Genomic DNA, 19,734 nt, shown 5'->3' with positions numbered 1-19,734 from the left:
GATAGACAGCTTTAACTACCCGGAGAAATATTTACCACAAAGGTTCTGAATGAACTATCCTGCTCTCAGTCGGGCCAAATATGAACTGAAACAGCTCTCCAGTTGATACATTTGCATTAAGTCTTGCTCACCCCCCCCCCCCCCCCCCCCCCACACACACACACCTGAAATACATCTTGTCCTGTTTGTTTTTGCAGACTTTAAGGTTTTTTTTCCCCCTTGGTTATTCTTTCGCATGTCACTCATAAGGAGTTGAATACACACACACACACACACACACACACACACACACACACACACACACACACATATATGCACTCACACACACAAGCATCTCTCTGTGTCACTGCCCCCCACCCCCACCCCTCTTCCCTCTCCCCTCACCCCTTGAATGTATCATCCATGTTATGATAAGCCTGATTAGTGCTGCCTCTTTGACTGCTGAGGGCAGGATAAGGATGTGTGGCTAAAGAGGCGAGAGCAGCCTCTGCCACCAGTCTAATCTACAGCACATACTCTAATCTGGTTATCTTGTGGCCGGGGACTGTGTGAATTAGCGTCTAGTCCCAGGCTGGCTTGATGAGAGGGGCTGAGCTCTTGGTTAACACAGGGGCCCACGGCAGCACACCCCTAAAGCTCCACTGTAATCTTTGGGTAATTGAAAAAAAAAAAAAGGGGGCCTGCACCACTTAGGAGCACAAAGAGAAGATTACATAGCTAAAACTAATTTGGCAAAAATGCAGAAATGGATTTTCAGCCCCCCACCCCTCCTAACCCTTTTATCACAATACAGTCCAACCCTCCATGAACCAGGCCCTGGGGGAATAGATTGAGGGATGGGGAGTGAGGAAGACGGGAGGCCTAGAGGAGGAGTGTACGGCGTTGACCGGAGCAGCTAATGACTGTGGATTTACACGCGCTGCCTTGATTTCGTGGTTTACAGATGATCGATTACTTTGCCGCAACCGTGGCTAAAAGTGACGCATCACACATCAGATCCAAATGTGAACTGGCAACAACCCCCCCCCCCCCCCCCCCCCCCAGCCTTCTTAGATTGTGTTACTGAATTCCAGGGTGACACCGCAGAAGTGTTTTTAATTACAAACCACACTATTTTCACTGAGGCTTGGTGGTTTGGCACCTCAACAGCACCCAGAACTTGATAGCTTGTAATTCTGTGGCTTGTGTTCTCTTAACCCAAATATTAACGCCTTGGCCTTGTTGTTTTGCCCCCCCCCCCTACATTTCTCTCTCTTTCTCTCAGTCTAATAAGGTTCCAGTGGTACAGCACCCTCACCATGTGCACCCTCTCACACCTCTGATCACCTACAGCAATGAGCACTTCACACCGGGGAACCCCCCACCTCACCTACAGACAGACGTGGACCCCAAAACAGGTAAAACCCCCATTTTACTATGATATATCTACGTTACTTAATGTGTGTTTTTTTTTCGATAATATCCCTCTTTGATGTTAAGATTAAAGGGGTACAGCGTGCTTTAAAGTGTCAGGATGTTTTATTTGTTCCAATAAGCTAAAAAAACAAAACAAAACTTCAATAAGTCAAAGTCACAACAGATGACGCTCACCGGTGACTACATGGATGACAATATTTTAATATTAACCAGATTAAGACAATAATCTGATTAAGATTTCTGATTCGCTTAACTTGAAAAGCTCTCTGTTCAAGAAACCAGTAATCAAAAGCGAAGAATTCCGATGTAGAATTTTCTACACCTGAATCACACCTTTTAAGTCCTACTGGAGATTTTGCAGCGTTTTTGTGGCGCATACGGCAGTCGAAATACTTAACAACGCTGCTTCCGGATCACAAACTCGACTCAGTCGCATTAAAAAAGCCAGAAAACTGAAACTATACTTCAATATGAACATGAGAGAAGTGGTTTAAGGTCAAAGTTGTAGAGTGACACAGTCAAATTGTGCTCTGTAGCATGTGCTCAACACCATCAATGTAATATTAAGTTACGATGGTTTGATTTAGAACAAAACACATTTGCAACCCATGGAAACGCAGCCTGTCATCAAATGAGGACTCTAAATCTGTGGCACATTTTACTTTCCACCTCATCGCACTTTAAAGCCCTGCTTGTTTGCTACTGAGATTGATTTTCTGATTATTGGTGTGCTAAGATTCCTCAGCTCTAAGACGATGTTTGCAGTTGTGGGTGTGTTTTATGATGCTCTGCTGCGCTGCTGGCCGTACACACGATCATATATTTGTCTTGATGGCGTCTGTCTGTCTGTCTGTCCAAGGACACATTCTTGAAAAACCACCTGTCAGACATCTTGTACGGAAGTAGATAAAGAATCCATCGCATTTCGTATCAAAAGTGAATGAACTCAGAAGCAGAGGGAGAGGATGTTTTTACAAGATCAGGACAAAGTCAACTTCAGCTTCTTGTTGAGATCTTGCTCTGATTGTAGTTGTTGTTTCGGCTTTAATGGCTTTTACTTTCAAGCAAAAAAAAAACAAAAAACAAAAAAAGGAGCTGTGACCCGAAAAACCTCACATAACAAGTCATTTGGCAAACAATCCTGATTCCTCATGACTGCAACTAAACGGCAAGATTCAAAACAAGAAGGCCACTGTCTCCGCATCGAAACACCAGAGAGCTGCAAACATGACGACAGCTTTGCTCGACCTAACAGTCAATCCAGAAAAACCCTGTTTTTTTGATAAATCGTCTCAGAAATCTGCTTACATCTCTACAGCCTGTTGATCCTGGAGATTCACAACATCCGTGTTTCTATCAGATCCTGTGCCCACACATCCTTTCTCCGGCAAGCATCATTGCCGCGCATTTTCAGTCAATTTCGCTCATTTCCGTCAACCGTCTTGACCCGGCGCTTCATTTCGGTAACTGTCATTCAGCCTACCCTTTCAGGTAATGCATTTTCAGTGCGCTGAATAAATTTCATGCTTTCAGTAGTCTCTGGTGGTGTTTTAGGTAATAATATTCTCTTATTATGATGGTCTTTACAAAGGGAAAATAATGCGCCAGCTGCTGTTTAATGTAGTGCTTAATGGGGCTGCTTAATTGGGCTCAGTGTTTAATTAATTAATGAGTTATATTAGGTCTTGAGCACTGGGTGGTGATGGGATAATGTATGTGAGGCTTTTTAAATCGAACTTGACTTTGTTAGAACGCTATTCCGAGATGAACAGCTGTCAGTTAGAAACCAAATCCGTTTTTATAATCTGGATCAGCTGCAGATTTTTGGGGGGGGGGGGGGGGGGGGGCAATGTAAAAACCAGATTTTAGGAAGATTGATGGGACTCTACTTTGGCTGTGTGGGTAAAACCAGCCGTGAGGAAGGAACCACCTCATCAACCTGCTGGTTTTATCGCTCACACTCTCCTGCTGTGCTGCTCAGACATGTCTAGTATTCCCTGTTTCATGTTTGTCAGGTTCTTTTTACACCATATGCATATGAGACCTTTTGGAGGCGTTTACTCAGGGCAGCTTATTATTTATTTATTTATTTATTTAGTCAGGTGCCATAGAAAGTAAAAAGCAACAACGTGGACTTTGTGATTGTTCGGGGACATCTTGAAATGGAATATCTTTGTCACTTCCTGGTTGGTGACAAAAACGTGGATGTTTTATTTGTCGAAACCTGGAGATCAGGACCAATGAAGACCCGTAAACCGATGCGTGTGTTGAATTTAGCTGCTGCCTATTTGTGTTATCATCATCTAGTCGTGTATGAGATAATATCCATCCAGCCAGAGTAAATTAGAAGGCGCTGTCAACCTGTTGCCCTGTATCAGCAGCTCTCTGATCACTGCCAACACTGTAATTATAACGTTGTGTTTTGTTAACTTCTAAACCTCCGTCATTTTATATCATTAATCTCCCGATTCAGTAGACAAATGCAACAAGAATCATGTTGGTATGTGCGTGCGTGTGGGTTTTTTTTTCCTCCTCACCTCTCTCCCCTCTGCCTCTTCCAACACATTGTGCCGCTGTCACCTCAAAGGCCTTTGATCAGGAAGTGTGATTTAGCACTGTGTACATGCAAGCAACAAGCCCTCTTCCTCCTCCTCTTCCTCCCATCTGCACTCCTGTGATGTCTGCCCCGTTCAGATGTGAAACTCCCGACAAAAGAACGAATTCGCGACTGACACAAGATTTGATTCTCTCGCTGTCATCATTCTTCTCCTTCTGTCATCATCTTCTCTGTCCACCTCCTCTCTGCTCATGTCATCTTCCTTTATTTTGCAGGAATTCCAAGGCCTCCGCATCCTCCAGATATATCTCCTTATTACCCACTGTCACCTGGTACTGTCGGCCAGATCCCCCATCCGCTAGGATGGTTAGTACCACAGTAAGCAAATCCTTTTATTACCTTTTCACTTTATTCTTCACTAATGCATTTGTATATCAAGGCAAATTATTAGAAACTAATATTGCATGTCGTATCACTTGAGTCTCCAGTCGCACAAACTTCTTTTCAGGGGGGAAATTCGCTCTTTCTCGGACCCTCACCAACCTCAATGTGCCACTTTATGGCAAATACTATTTTGCATGTCTCTGTACGGACAAATTAGAGTAATGAACCGTGATTGCCCGTATTTTACCCACAATTCCACACGGGGGCTCTCCCCTGGTAACTCTTGTCAACACTTGTTAATATGACAAAAGGCTACAAATTAAGCTCTGTTAATTTAATGTTTTCTCACCGCGATCTAAATACCAAGAAAGGCCCCGAGCGCAGCCACGGCGCCCTTTGATTTGCTGCACTTTATTTTGGTATAAATTTACATTCATTATTGTTTGTCTTTGGATGTGTAGACCTCAATTAGCGTGATGGCTCCATTAAAGAGACCCGCGCTTCGTCTTTAATTATCACAACAAAACACCTAGTTCCAGCTTGGGGAGGAACAGGGCCCCGCTCTGTCGACACCGAGCGAAGGGTTATGAAATTTAATTAGCCATTCCTATCAAGATTTGTGGCATTCAAATTGTTAAGAGTTTTCCTCTCTTTGATCTGCGCTCTGCAATCCCCTAGATTTTTGTCCTGATCAAATGAGAATAAAGAGGCCCACAGTGGGGAGAGGAGAGAGAGACAGAGGGGCTTTACCTTCTCGTCTTCCATCAACCCTGTTCCTTTACCTTTTTCTCCTTTCTTCTTTTTCCTCCCTCTTCCCAGGCAAGGTCAACCTGTTTATCCAATCACAACAGGGGGTTTTAGACACCCTTACCCAACTGCGCTCACTGTCAACGCATCCATGTCAAGGTGAGTTGAGCCCGAGGAGCTACACACACACACACACACACACACACACACACACACACACACACACACACACACACACATATACATGTTCCTTCTTCATACACACTGAAAAAGCAAAACACACACGCACGGTGAGCAGCAACTTCTCCCTGAAGGACAGCTCACACTCCCCATCTCCGTGTTCAAAAGGCCAATTCTCCAGTGTAGAACTCCAGCTAGCATGCTCAAATATTAATTATATTTATCACTTTCTAATGAGGCCCCTGAAGAACATTTACCCCCACTGCATGTCAGGCAGATCTGAAAATGAGCCGGGGCATGTCCTTGCTGTGAGTTTGAGCAGCCAGACGGATAAACAAACACAGCAAACACTTTGAAAAGGACTAGACGATATAAGCGGGGGTCTGACACTTGGCTAGCGCTTTGGTCCAGCCCATTAGGGTCCAGCTCAAGTGCTGCTGTGGACATCAGTGCACCCATGAGGAGGTGGGGGGTGGTGGTGGTGGTTATGTAAATGTGTTGCCATCTTGTGTACGCGCGCGTGCCTGCGTGTGTGCGCGTGTGTGTGTGTGTGAGTGTTTTAAATTGTTCCCTCTGCATTGTGTGGGGTATAATTAATTTCGGATGACTAAAAAGCTCGCCTATCCAAAAAAGCAACATAAAAAAAACAAATAACTTCCCACTCCATCCGCTACTCCTCCTTCCTCCTCCTCTTCCTCTACACGGGAACTTTGGATGGTTTGGCATCAAGGGATGAGGCCGAGCTTTAGTGTAATTGCAGGCTGATTGGAAAAGCAGCTCCTGAGGGAGGGGGGGGGGGGGGTTGTATTTAGGCCTCGGTGACATTGATGGATCATGTAGATGGAGGGAAGGGAGGAGCTGAGAGGGAGAATTATATTTTTAAAGAAAAAGGGGAACTCTTTTTTTTGTTTCAAATTTTCTTCAGCTTGCTTTTTTCTTTATGTATATATATATATATATATATATATATATATATATATATATATATATATATATATATATATATATATATATATATATATACACACACACACACACACACATATTTTTATATCTCTATATCTTTAAACAGATCCATATGCCAGCTTGGTTTTTAGTTCCTCTGAAGAATGGTGTCTAGAGACAGATTGGCCCCTCCCGGTGCAAAGGGTCAGACGCTGGCTCTGTCCAGACAGCTGCATCTGGCAGCAGCATCCAGCCAAACTAGGCTTTAAGTGACTGCTAATTCAGTCTCTTAATGACAGCCTCTACATTGTGAACATCTTATTTCCAGTGTAGATAATTGAATCTGCTGGCTGATGTGTGTGTGTGTGTGTGTGTGTGTGTGTGTTTGTGTGTGTGTGAGAGAGTAAGAGGGAAGAGCTAATGCCCTGTGATGAGACCCCTAATTTAATTAGTATAACTGAATAGATGGGGGGCTCTGAGAGCTCTCTGGAGAATGGGAGGGTTTAACACATTTTTCCTATCCAAAACACACCCCCCCACACACACACACACTTTATCCTCGTACATTAAAAATAAATAAATAAATAAATAAATATATATATATATATATATATATATATATATATATCCCGACTCATGGCACAAAAAGAAAAATCTCAAAGTGTAGTTTGTCTAATTGTGTCAGCAAAATGTCAGAATCTCCCTTCATGTTTTTTTTTTTTTTTTGCCTTCAGCCGGTTGGTTTTCGTTCAAAGAAGGGACGATCCTGTTGTGTTAGCTCAAACGATTTGTAGCGAGCAAACTGACAATCAGAAGGAAAAAGACACCGCGACCTTGTACTCGTGTCGGGAGCCACGTCTTCGAAGGAGAGTGCTGCTTCACTATCTGCCGCCCCCCCCCCCCCCTTCCCCGCCCCCACCACCACCTGCGCTGTAACTCAAAACCGAATTAGAATGCAGGAAATGAATCTGGTACCTTGTAGTCCCGCAATGAGCACCTTTACACCTAGGTCCTGTTAAAAAATACATGATTTTAGGATGGGAGCAAAAAAAAGAGAGAGCCAAGGAGAGTACAGACAGACAGCGCAGGGAATGAAAGACATTATTTTGATAATGGGGTTGGAGCCGGTGTAGCCCCCCCACCCCCCAATATTGTATGTACATGTGAATGTATGTGTGACAGGTGGGAGGATGTGAAGACCCCTTTGCCCCGTATGCTTCAGCCTGCCCTTTGATATGTCCCCCCATCATCCCACTCCCTCTCTTTTCCTGGGGAACGGGCGAAGCGCACCGGCCGGATCATTATACATTAAACAGGCACGGGGGCTACTGCTTCACATTGGCAATTAAATGGCATTGGCTGACACCGGGCTTGCTGCACCAGTGACCCCCCCCCCCCCCTCCCTTCTCCCAGCCTCACCCCCTTACCAACACCCCAACACCGCCAGCCATTTTTACCTTTCAGATTGAGACATAGGAGCCCCAGGGTTGGGGTGGGTGGATGGGGTGGGGGCCTCCGCTGCGTCTCCCTCTCTGTGTTGGTTAAATTGGTCCAAGGCGCTGCTTGCTGCTGATGAGCCCGGATGATGATGATGATGCCCCCGCGCTTCAAAGGGACGGCCGTCATGTTTAAACCATAACCTGGGCCACGCAGTGGCAGCAGCAGCAGGAGGAGGGAAGGGAAGGGAGGGGATGGATGGAAGGAAGGAGGTGGTGAGGGGACAGGGAGGAGTAGAGAGGAAGAAGAAGAGGAGAGGAAAAAAATAGTTCTTGGAACAGAGGAAATTTTAACAAGTGCACTGAGAGAGAGGTGGAGGGAGGGTGAGCAGGGAGAGAGGAAACGGTGAGCGGGGAAAATGCAGCAGCCCCTAATGATGGGTGATATGCAGCCACTGTTGCTGAGCTCCCCATCAACAGATGACATGGCACAAACACCAATGTGTCAGTGATGAAGGCAGAAGAGGGGAAAGGAGAAAAAGAGAGAAAGAGTTTTAGGGGGGAGTGCACTGGCACTCCCCTGAGATGGCCTCCAACAGAAACTAGTTGTTCCTGGCGAGTTTATCCTCATCATTATATTCTGGCTCGGAGCCATGCAGCCAGACACAGCCGGATAATGAGCTGCTTTAAAAAAAAAAAAGAAAAAGAATTATTCCTTCTTTTTCTTCTCCTTCATCCCCCTCTCTTAAATTTGTGTATGGTCACATAGAGATGAGGCCTTGCACTGTAAACACGCGCACACACACACACACACACACAGAAGGACGAGCACACGTTCTGATAATCTCACCAGAGTAATTAGTGTCATACATACACTGGCACATGCGCTACAGTCGAGGTTTACGGCGGCGGCTGTGGCCAATGAAATGATTTCATAAATAAGGGTTTGTGGCCTGGATGTGTGGAGCTGTTGGGAGATGATGGATTGATGATAGAAGGAGGGAGATAAAACTGTCAGCGCTGCTGACGGTGCTGAATTGACAGAAAAGGATTGAAGGAAGCAAACGAGAGATCCAATAGCGAAAACGATACGAGACTTTGATTGGAGCTTGACAAATACTCCTTGATAAGAGATAATTCTTCCAAAACCTGCCATTTTCGTATCAGTGGAACTGCTACAGTTGCAATTCCCTCAAATATTATAAGAGTGAATCTGATTTAGTAGCTGTTTTTTTTTTTTTTTTTCCCAGCTGTTGCAGGTGATTATTTTGTCGAGGGGAAAGGAAACAAAAAAGTTTTTCCTCTCAAATGTATTCCGGAAGGGAAGTTTAGAGCTGATTAATCCGTCTCAGCTCTGATGAAAGAATCAGTGTCTCGAATCTGTAAACAGCCTCTTCATAAGTGTGAAGTGACAAGTTGAAAGTGTAGCGAGCGCTATTGCTAACACGTTCCATTGAACCCGATAAAGAAATAATTCATCTCAATGAAGATGTGTTGAAAGAAGGTTTGAACGTCCTGAATTAGTATTCAGGAGATTCCCTTTTAGGGTTGTGTATCGATGGAGAAGTTTCAATTAGTGCTACTTTGACTTCAGTCAGGATTCCTAAATAATACCGATTTAAAATTCCTGATGAAAATGACATCGTGCGTCACGTTACAAGTCTTTGGCTTTAGCTTCCAGCTCCCTGGTATTTTCACACACTCAACATTAAAATATAAACCCGTTTGCATAAATACAATTTATTGCTTCGGCGTGTTGGAGTTTTCTCACTGGGAGCAGATTTGCAATAGCAAAAAGAAATCGGCATGTGGAGATTTACTCCCGATTCATTTGGTACCATAAAAAGAACCAAAGATCCGTACCCAGCCCCACACCCCTGTGCCCTTAAACTTTATTGGCCCCAGCTGAAGTTTTCCAAACTGTATTGGAATGATTGTTGTTGTGATTACGGTTGCACCGATCAGACTTGTTCCGTCCTGATACCGATCCAGTACCGATCTGTGGGTCTCATCGCGTGAGAGACAGTTTTTTTGTGTACAGCAACATTTGCTAACTGCGTAGCACCAAATTAATCTCATGACTACTCAGTTGGTTTTGCAACTGTGCAAGAAACAAAGCCCCAGAGGGACAGCAATGGCGCCGTCACACTGCTGATGTATGACGACGTACGTGCGTCCTCCTCATATCCAGATGTTTGGGTCGGTATGGGACTGATGTCTGATTGGTGCATCCGTAGCTGTGATGCTTCCATGTATTTTGTCTTGACATTCGACTCATGTTTAGTTGTAAAGTCTTTTCAATCTTGTTGGTAGCAATGCAGGAATCAGCCTTGGACATTGTTATGTGCGCGCGTGTGTGTGTGTGCGTGTGTGTGTTTCGGGTTTAGTTCCACATCGTATTAAAATAGAAATTGAAAACTCCATATTTGATTGATTGGCAGATCACGCGTGAGTGGAACTGAGCCCAAAACCAGACACTGCTGTTTAGTTTACATGTGCTCCATCTCCCCATTTCACCCGTGTCCATTCTGACGATTTACACAGTCTTCTGTCCTCTAGGTTCCCCCCACACATGGTGCCCCCTCACCACAGTTTGCACACCACGGGCATCCCACACCCCGCCATCGTCACACCCAACGTCAAGCAGGAATCCTCCCACAGTGACATCAGCTCTCTCAACAGCTCGTGAGTAGCATCCCCTCTTCCTCGTCTCACCTGACTTCCTCACCGGCTGGAGGGTTGGAAGGTTCTCACTTTTCCTGACCTTTGACCTATTCTAGGAAACAGACAGACGCAAAGAAGGAAGAGGAGAAAAAGAAACAGGTTCACATAAAGAAACCTCTGAATGCCTTCATGCTCTACATGAAGGAGATGCGGGCCAAGGTCGTGGCTGAGTGCACACTGAAGGAAAGTGCTGCAATCAATCAGATTCTGGGACGGAGGGTAAGTTCCGACTCAACGCCACACTGACATTAAGTGCTTATCGCTCTTTACGCCGCTTCTTGGGGGCCATTTATTTCAGGGATGACGGGGAATGCAGAGAGTCCCAGAGAACCGCCACTGAGAATGTCGATCTTTCTACTCCACAGTGGCACGCGCTATCGAGGGAGGAGCAGGCCAAGTACTACGAGCTGGCTAGGAAAGAACGACAGCTCCATATGCAGCTGTACCCAGGCTGGTCAGCACGAGACAACTATGTAAGTTTTTAAGTTTACAAGTCGTAACGGCCTGTTTCTTCCCCCCCCCGTCACATCTCACTAGGTCACATGACCAGGACCAGTGTTTTTACTTGTTTATTTTATTTTATTTTGGGTTTTTTTGCTCTTAACCGAGCCTGAAAGGGGTCACCCTCCTTCTTGTGAGGTCTGTTTAAAATGACAGGCAGGACAAGATGACCTAATCTTTTAGTTTTATCTGGAAGAAGACTGGTAACAAAGCCTCTAAGATGATTTTGCTCCCTTATACACTTCTTATCTGTTACACATCATACATACATTTTCTTTGGGGGGGTGGGGTGGGGGGTCAAGCTTGACCGCTTGAGTCTTCAGTGAGCAGCCTGAGAGGAATCTGTCTTTCCAGACGAGCGAGAGAAGCCCATCAGTGATGACTAGATGTTCACAGGGCGGGGAGGAAAAAATAAGACAAAAGATTACAGCCAAAAAAAAAAAAAGAAAAAGAAGAAGAATGGGGGAAAAAGCAGAAAAAGACAAAAACAGAGAGGAGGGAGAGAGAGTCTGGCCTGCAGTGGCTGATATAAACCGGAGGGCAGAAACAAGAAGATAGAGAAAGAATGAATGAATAAATAAGTAAACAGAAAGATGAGTTCTATTCTCTTGTTTCATGTTTTGGGCATTCTGCAATATAATAACTAAGGTTCCTGTCTGTGTCTATTTTTTTCTTTCTATTTTTTTGGCGGCTAACCAACAGGGGAAAAGGAAGAAGAGAAAAAGGGAAAAGCAGCAAGCAGAGAGCAATGGTGAGTGAGCTGCAATTATCTCTCATATTAGAAGAGCCCCATCATGTGTCAGCCAGATGTGACATCTCGCAAGATAAAAGTCAAGCTAGTTTTTGTATGGTTTTTGTTTTTTTTGTCTTTTTTTTACTATTTGTGTGTTATTGTGCCTGGCTTTTTTTTGTTGTTTTTTTTGTTGTTGTTGTTATAGTTATGCTACCCAATGCAATATTTAAATGGTAGAGTTGCTCGTAACCCTCCTACCCACCCACCCACCCACCCAACCCGCCCCTTTCTCCTTCCCTTGCCTTCCCTTGCTAATAACAACTGAATATGCATGACCCCATCCCCACCCCCCCAACCCAGACTCACCTCCCCTCTTGACGCCCCCCTCCCTCCCTCCCTCCCTCCCTTTTGCCCCGTAGCATTCTGTTATTGCGATATGTGTTTTAAGAATGTGAAGTTGAAACATTGTGAGAGCCATTAACTTTGCCAGTATTATGTGTGTGTGTGTGTGTGTGTGTCTTATAATGCCTGTGCCCTGCAGATAGAATGCACTACTGTATCATGTGTGTGTGTGTGTGTGTGTGCGTGCGTGCTTGCGTGTGTGCATGCGTGCTAGTTGGGCTGCCCCTTTTTTGCTTGCTTTTTTCATGCATGCTTTCACATTTAAAAAAAAAAAAACCAACAACAAATCACTGACATCTTAAAATTAAGGAGGTTTGCTAATTCTATGATTTATCCATCTTTTTATGATCCATCTTCTTTTGAATCGTTCTGTCTGACGAGCAATGCCGACTCATGTTGTCATGTATTTTGCGCTCGTTTTGGTGACGGATTTCTTCTTGAAGGCCTCTCTATCTGTTCTTTTTTTTTTCAGAACACAGAGAATATTTTCCAAACCCTTGCCTTTCACTCCCTCCGATTACAGGTGCTAATGTCATTTTGAGTATTAAATCACTAACTTGTTTATTTATTTTTTTCTCCTTCTTTTTAATTGTATCTATTGTATCCATGAAATGTGCATTTATTAGACAGGCTCCAATTTTCTATTTTTTTTTTTTTTCCGAAACATTTGCTTTTGTTTGCTGCTTTCTTTTCTTTAAAAATGTTGCTAATGTTTGATATTTAAATGACTTGATGTTAGAAATTAAGTATGATTGAAAGAGAAAGTGGTGATGTCAAGCTAGATTATTATTATTATTATTATTATTGAGGATTATGACCAGAAGGATGTGATGCCAGGGTGTAAACCTCCTTAATCTTCAGTAGCTGCGCTTGAGCCTCTCCTATAGGCTAGCATGAGTTTGGCTTATTCCCACTCTGAATCTGCTCCGACGTGGCCTGGACTCAAACACTCCTCCGCTCTGTTCCGCTGTCACTCTGCTCTACTTCTGATAATGACACGATTACCAGGTAGAGCTAGCACAGTGACTGGCAGCATTTCCTGCAATAAGACAACTGATACCCGTGGAAAATAGATGAGTGTTTGATGCCAGGTCTAAGAAGTAGATTCCCCTCTTCAGGTTCCAGACTTTTTTTTTTTTTAATTGTTATATTAATAATAATAATAATCCTTCCCCCTGGATAAAGCTAACTCATGATCCTGCAATCTGCTACTGCTGCTTAGCTCTGCTACCTTGACCTCGTCTTTTTCTTTTTCTTTTTCTTTTTTTTTTTTTTTTTAGATCAAAAGAGCATTGATATCAACTAGCGCTAAAAAAAACAACAAAAAACACAAAAACCCCCCCAAAAAACAGTCCGGTTTGCATCTGTTCCCTTTGTAGCATCTCCAGCAAATAAACGCTGGGCTTTATCTCCAGCTTTATGACTCCGTGATTTCATTTAAATCACCTAACTGAAATGAGGTTTATGTATTAATTTGATCTTTTATTTTACGATATTTGTTTTTGCATGAAATTTCTTACTAATGCCTGGTCTTTCTGGAAAAGCACTTTTGAGTCTAGTTTTTGAATGTGGGGGGGGCGGGGGGGTTTGGGGGTGTTGGGATTTCTTGCCAAGCTTCATAGACTCACTGGTATCTGTTTTTTTTTCTTCTCCTCCTCTTGTTTGATTATTACTTTATTTCTTTTTGTTTTGGTACTATTTCCTCTACTCCTCTGCTGGCTTCCCTCCTCCTCCTCCTCCTCCTCCTCCCCCCCCCCCCCTCCCCCCACCCTGTTGCGGCATCAGACCTGAGCGCTCCTAAGAAGTGTCGAGCGCGCTTTGGGCTCGATCAACAGAATAACTGGTGTGGCCCGTGCAGGTGTGTATGGTGTGTGCTTGCACTGGCCAGGTCCAGGTGAAGGCAGGTTAAATAAACGCTGGGACTTCCTCCTTTGTTTTTTTTATATATATATATATTTTTCCTCTCTGCTTGTGCTTTCATTTTTCTTTGTTTTTCTCTTTTTTGTTGTTTTGTTTTTCATTTTTCTTTCTCCGTTCTTCCCGTCCGTCCCCGCCCAGGCTATCATGACCTCTCAGCTTCCTCCAGCCACGCCTCTCTCTGGGGTTTTCTCTATTTGATCTCCTGTTTGGGAAGAAGGGTTTTAACAGCACATGCAATGGAGTGTTTGTATGAATGGCGAGTGAGTGTTGATTTAAAAAAAAAGAAAAAGAAAAAAGAAAGAAACCAAAAAATAGGAGGGGTTTCATTGCAGGATTTTCAGTCAGAAACTGGAAGGGGTTGGGGGGGCGTGGAGGATCTGGGTCCTGATGGTTTGGTCGATATCGAGGACATCCCAGTGTTACCAGCCTAAACCTATAACCCTGGCTACATGTTTTTTTTTTGTCTGTGCAATGATTTGTCCATTTTTTCTTTTTTCTTTCTTTGTTTCCCTTTTGTTTTTGTTTTGTTTGTGTCCGTGTATATGTTTGTGTGTGTGTGTGTGTGTGTCTGTGTGTGTGTGTGTTTATGTGTGTGTGTGTGTGTGTGTGTGTGTGTGCGCGCGTGTGCGTGTGTGTTTTGTGTCTACCTCTTTTGGCTAACAGATGCAAATACCCCAAAGAAGTGTCGTGCCTTGTTCGGGCTTGACCAGCTGAGTTTATGGTGCAAACCATGCAGGTATAACTGCTGTTAGAGCCAATGGGAGGAAGACATCCACAATGAGCAGCTGCACTTCTTGATTATTTGCTCAAAAATATATGAAAAAAAAAAAACAAAACCCCAAACCAACAAGTTTCCATCAGTGTTGGTAACAGATGGCAAACTCCTCTGCTCTGCTGCTTTTCTGCGCTGAGGAACTTCCTGCTATAAATTCCCTTCGCAGCAAATTTTCTCCTCAGTTAAAAGCCCAGTGGCAGAAAATGGATTTCTTTACAAGATTTCGGAACATTTTACCACATTTAAAGTAAATTTGGAATTTATCTGACTTACCATCGAAATCCATTTTCTCCCCCCCCCCCCAAGGCTGTGGATTATTCCCTCCCATCTTAACTTGTCATGTATGTCCTAAATTGGCGCCCTTGAATAACAATGTTATGCTTCAAAATAAAAGAAAAAAGAACAAATTTAGCCCTGCTTTCTCTGAGGGCCTGCTCAGTGACACTCTTTTCTGTGCCCTCTTCCTCTTCTTCCTCCTCCTCTTCTTCCTCCAAACTCCTCTTCAATAACCCTTACTTAGTCCCTACCTGTTGTCTTTCTGTTCTGACACAAGCAGTCTTTGAATTGGGAATATTTTCATGGTAGGTATTTGTTTCTGCTAAGTAATACCCCTTCTATGTGTCTCGGCTTGCACCACACCCTTTCTTCAACACCGAAACATATCATTTGTATTGTTTTGATCATTTAAATGCTGGAAGTCTAAATTTAACCTTTTGTTTTTTTTTGTATTTTCTTTCTACATGTAGGAAATAGGATGTAACATCCCGCCGTCAGCTCTCTCTTTATTTCCCCCTCGAATCGCCGGGCGTAGATTAATACTGTATCACGTCCGGAAAACGATAATCGCTGATGAGATCAGAAGTGAAGGCACATTAATTCGTTAACAGGAGCCGAGAGGTTAAAAGTCCTCTCTGGGCTCTCACTTTAGGAAAAGATGCATCTAGTCAAAAAAAAAAAAATAGAAAGAAAAAAGAAAAAGAAACAATTTCCCTTGAGATAAAAAAAAAAGAAAAAATCAATAACATACGCAGGCACATACAATGAATCGATACGTCTGCTTAAAAAATGGATATTAGCTCATTTGTTGCTCTTTGACTGACAGTTGGACACGTTTAGAAAGCTAAATGATCGTTTTTGGGGGGACTTTTTTTTTAAAAAGGTCAATACTCCAGCAGCCCCAGAGTTCCCTACTCTATTTTCTAGAACTTTCCCACGTTATGTGCTTTTATTGTCACTTAAAAGTGCATGACTGCTTCCTCTCCCAAGCATGCGATCAAGGTTTCCTAAAGCCTTGGATGTGATATGTTGGTGTCTCCTTCTTCTTTTTCATTCATAAGTAATGTGCTCTCTGTAGTTGTACCCTTCAGATTTGCTTAATTAAATAGTACATGATCCAAGAGCCCCCGTATTTCTGTTTTAAAAATCTTGTTTAATGCAGTTTTTTTTTTTTTACATTCTCTTTTAGAGAGTGTTACACTAACCTTCAGGCAGCCTTGTGTTAGAGGAGAGAGAGAGAGAGAGAGAGAGAGAGAGAGAGAGAGAGAGAGAGAGAGAGGTCACTATCAGGGTCAGGGTAAGAGATGAGGTAGGCAGAGATTCCCCCCTTAACCAAATTCCAAACATCACAGCAAAGTCACCACAGATAAATGAAACAATCCCCTTTTAGACACACACACACACACACACTCCCATCTTCATCATCATCTTCACCATCATCATCACCAGAGCCTGAACAGGCCTGGCCTCAGGACTCAGCACGCAGGGAGAGGGTCCCGACCTCAGGCAGGGAAATGCAAACATGGTGTCTTGACCCCCTCACACGCTCACACTTGTGTCTGTGGGGCAGATGCAGGGTAGCGTGCTGGAGCCGCATATCCAAACCCCTGCGCCCCCTCAGGAGAAGAGAAACCAGATTAGAGGAAAGACCTGGTCCAGTAACCTCGTGGTTGCTGGAGAGAAACATCCTGATCCCCAGTTGTAGGGTTTTTTTTTTTTTTGTTTTGTTTTTTGGGGGGGGTGTAAGAAAGGTTTACATCCAGAGAGCAAACATTACTCAATTTCATTCTTCTCGTCCTCTTCCTCTCCTTCTCCACATCATCATCATCATCATCTGTCTGCTTCTCATTTCCCTGCTGTGTTCCCGTCCGGGTGCTTCACCTGCGACTTCTTCCTACGTGTCCGTCCTGTCTGATGGTTTGATATTTAGAGTTCTGACACTTAAGCTTCTTAGCACCAGGTTTGCAAAGTTACTTAAATGCACCTGCGAGCGAAACGACAGTTTTAAAAAGAAAGGAGGTGCATTTAAGTCGGCCAAGGTGCTAAGAGGCGGTGCGGCTCAACCACGTGATGCTAAGATGCTCTCTGTGTCTCACCTTGTCCCTCAGGAGAAAAAAAAAGTGCATTCGCTACATCCAAGGTGAAGGCAGCTGTGCCAGTCCTCCCTCTACGGACGGAAGCTTACTAGACTCCCCCCCATCCTCACCCTCTTCAGTGGTTCCCTCCCCTTCCTCAAAAGAGTCCAAACCTCAGACTGAACAAATGCAACCTCTCTCACTGACTATGAAACCGGCCCACCAGCCACTCCACCACCCACACCTCCTGGCTGGGCCTCCACCGCCATCTTTGGTTCAGCTGGAAAACTCTGCTGCAGCTAGCAAAACGCCCGGCGCCTCCTCCCACAACGGAGCCCTGGAGCACGGTGACGTCTCGTCCTCACGGCAGCCGGGCTCCTCTGTGGTGTCCTCAATGGCCCGGCCATCGCCATTGCTGTGTCATTCCCACTCGCTCCACCCCTCCACGGCCCCTCAGCCTCTGTCGCTAGTGACCAAGTCTATAGAATAGTCTACCCTATTCTTCCTCACCTCTTTTCTAGCTCTGCACACATAAACAAACACACACACACAAACACGCATGCACGCACACACACACACCTTTCTAGGCCCTGTCTCTGCTATATTTCACTTGCCATTGGTTCTTTTTATCTTTATTTCTGTGCCATAAGGCTTTGAAATTTTAGTTTTTTGTTGTATTAAAGTTCATTGGTCAATATTTGACCCATCATTATCGAAAAAAATCTAATTATTATAAAGAAATGATACAATGAGCTGTAGTATAGCTTTGTGAATCTGCCAAAATTTTTATGAATTTTGTTTTGTCTTTTTTGTAGTGTTTAACAGTGCAAACAGAAAAAAAAAGTTATCAACTTCAAAAAATGTTTAACATATAAAAAAAAAGGTAGGCTAGATTATTCAATGAGCCCTTTTCTTGAAAGAGTTGGTTCTCCTTCTTTATTTGTATTAAATACGAGCTTGCGAACCAATCATTTGACATCTGTTCAAACTCTTAGGGGGGCACGAGGCTAGCGGCGACACCTCTCCGAGGAACAACTTTAATTGTGATGTTACTTGTTCTTGTTTAAATGTACAGAATAATGGGGGCGGGGGAGGGGATTAACTGTGTTAAATATGCATTCTTCCACTGCTTTGTCTTTTTTTCTTTGTTGTTTACCTTTTTGGGGGCGGAGTCAGGCAGGTTGGGTGGGCTTGAGGGGAGGTCGGGGTGGGAGGGGTTAAGGGTTATTAAATTGAAAATGTCACAACGCTAGGACCAGTAGTATTTATTGCTTTAGAGATTGCTTGTTGTATCTTGTACGTGTCTCTTTTTGACTTTTTTTTGTTTGTTTTTGTTTTGTTTGTTTGTTTGTTCTTAATACGTTGTACAAATATTTTTTTCTTAAGGTAAGCGACTTATATATGAACGATCCATTTTTACAAGGAGGTTTTAAAAAGGCAATTTTATTTTATTTTATTTTTATTTTTTTGGGGATTATTTTTCCTCGCTGAAAACCCTGGATTTCCACTCTGTGTACTGTGTAGATCTCATGAACAGAAGTATGCACAACTTCATTTCGAGAAATGCGTCTATAAGCCATTTTACAAAAAAAAGAAGAAAAAGAAAACTTGAAACAAAGAGACAGTGGGTACCGTGTCTTCAGTAGTCGGGGAAAAAAAGTGTCTAAAGCCCTTCTTTTTTTATTGCACAGTCACAACTCAGACTGTAGATTCGTGTACAGATTTTCCGTGCCAAAATTTTTTGTGATAATTTTATCTGCCCCTCTAACCAGGCTGTAGGGATCTTTTTTTTTTTTTTGGTTGTTTTTGTTGTTTGTTTGTTTGTTTGTTTGTTTTTTTAATTTTTAAATTTCGATACCATTCTTTGCTGTGACGTTACATAGATTGCTATGTATGTAGTATAAATGTTGCTATAACAAAATGTGTTTGGTAGCAAATTGTCAAATATTAAAAATTTAAACCTAATAAAAAGACGGACATCATACTGTATAAACCCACAAGGGCCAAATTATGTATATTAGGAGGTTCATAAAAAAAAAAACTATTAAATACAAAAAAATACACAAACTGCCACTTTTAAGTACACTACTACATATAGGTAGATAGAAAAAATAGGCATGTTGATGTTGCAAGAGGCTGTAAAAAAAAGCTACAAGAGAATCATCCACTCGGTGCCATTGTAGTTGACATGACGCGACTGTAATCTGTCTATTTCTTCTCTGGTTTATTAAGATGCTAATGATAAATAGTTTGAATGTTTCCTTAACGGCTGTGATGTTCCTGTTCTATTTTATGCTCTTATCTTTTTTTGTTTTTGTTTGTTTGTTTGTTTTTTTCTTTTTATTTTAAATGGTTCCAAAACCATGTTTTTTTGTAATGAATAAATGTTTATGCTGTACAGTCTCTGTAGCATGCAGTTCTGTATTAATAAAAGCAACTTAGTATGTGCACCTTTGTGTCTTCCTTCGCAACCGGAAATTGGCTTAACGGGCTAAAATGTTTGATTTCTTTATTTTTTTTAATGGAATTAACAGTTGAAAACGGTAATTTATCAGCAGAAGGACATTTAAAAAGTGGAATGTTTCCAATTTGACGTGCGCAAGTTTTGTTAAGGTCAAATTAATAATTAGCTTCAAATCTAATAACCTTTAAATGTCACGTAA

General features: G+C 43.0%; 1 protein-coding gene across 18 annotated transcripts in view; it reads left to right on the top strand.

Moving 5' to 3' along the window:
* tcf7l2 (transcription factor 7 like 2) overlaps positions 1-19,521 on the top strand; it is a 101,059-nt gene extending 81,538 nt beyond the window's left edge. For 6 of the 18 annotated variants that reach the window (XM_086196102.1, XM_086196101.1, XM_086196098.1 and 3 more), the window contains 10 exons: positions 1,265-1,397; positions 4,249-4,351; positions 5,177-5,263; positions 10,210-10,350; positions 10,446-10,608; positions 10,755-10,863; positions 11,579-11,641; positions 12,498-12,548; positions 13,811-13,883; positions 17,105-19,521. In XM_086196102.1, the coding sequence (XP_086052228.1) occupies positions 1,265-1,397; positions 4,249-4,351; positions 5,177-5,263; positions 10,210-10,350; positions 10,446-10,608; positions 10,755-10,863; positions 11,579-11,641; positions 12,498-12,548; positions 13,811-13,883; positions 17,105-17,561 (1,380 nt within the window). In that variant the 3' untranslated portion in view covers positions 17,562-19,521. Of the gene's footprint in view, positions 1-1,264; positions 1,398-4,248; positions 4,352-5,176; positions 5,264-10,209; positions 10,351-10,445; positions 10,609-10,754; positions 10,864-11,578; positions 11,642-12,497; positions 12,549-13,810; positions 13,884-14,608; positions 14,682-17,104 lie in introns of all 18 variants that reach the window. The other 12 variants (XM_086196089.1, XM_086196100.1, XM_086196097.1 and 9 more) reach the window with 9 other exon arrangements.
* Positions 19,522-19,734: the final 213 nt, after the last annotated feature.

The sequence above is a fragment of the Aulostomus chinensis genome, chromosome 23, assembly GCF_037954235.1.
Source record: "Aulostomus chinensis isolate RoL2024-O1b breed Wild chromosome 23, RoL_Achi_v1.0, whole genome shotgun sequence".
In the NCBI taxonomy this organism is placed as follows: Eukaryota; Metazoa; Chordata; class Actinopteri; order Syngnathiformes; family Aulostomidae; genus Aulostomus; species Aulostomus chinensis.
Note: the sequence above shows the minus strand (reverse complement) of the source record. Positions and strands in the feature narration are given on the sequence as shown.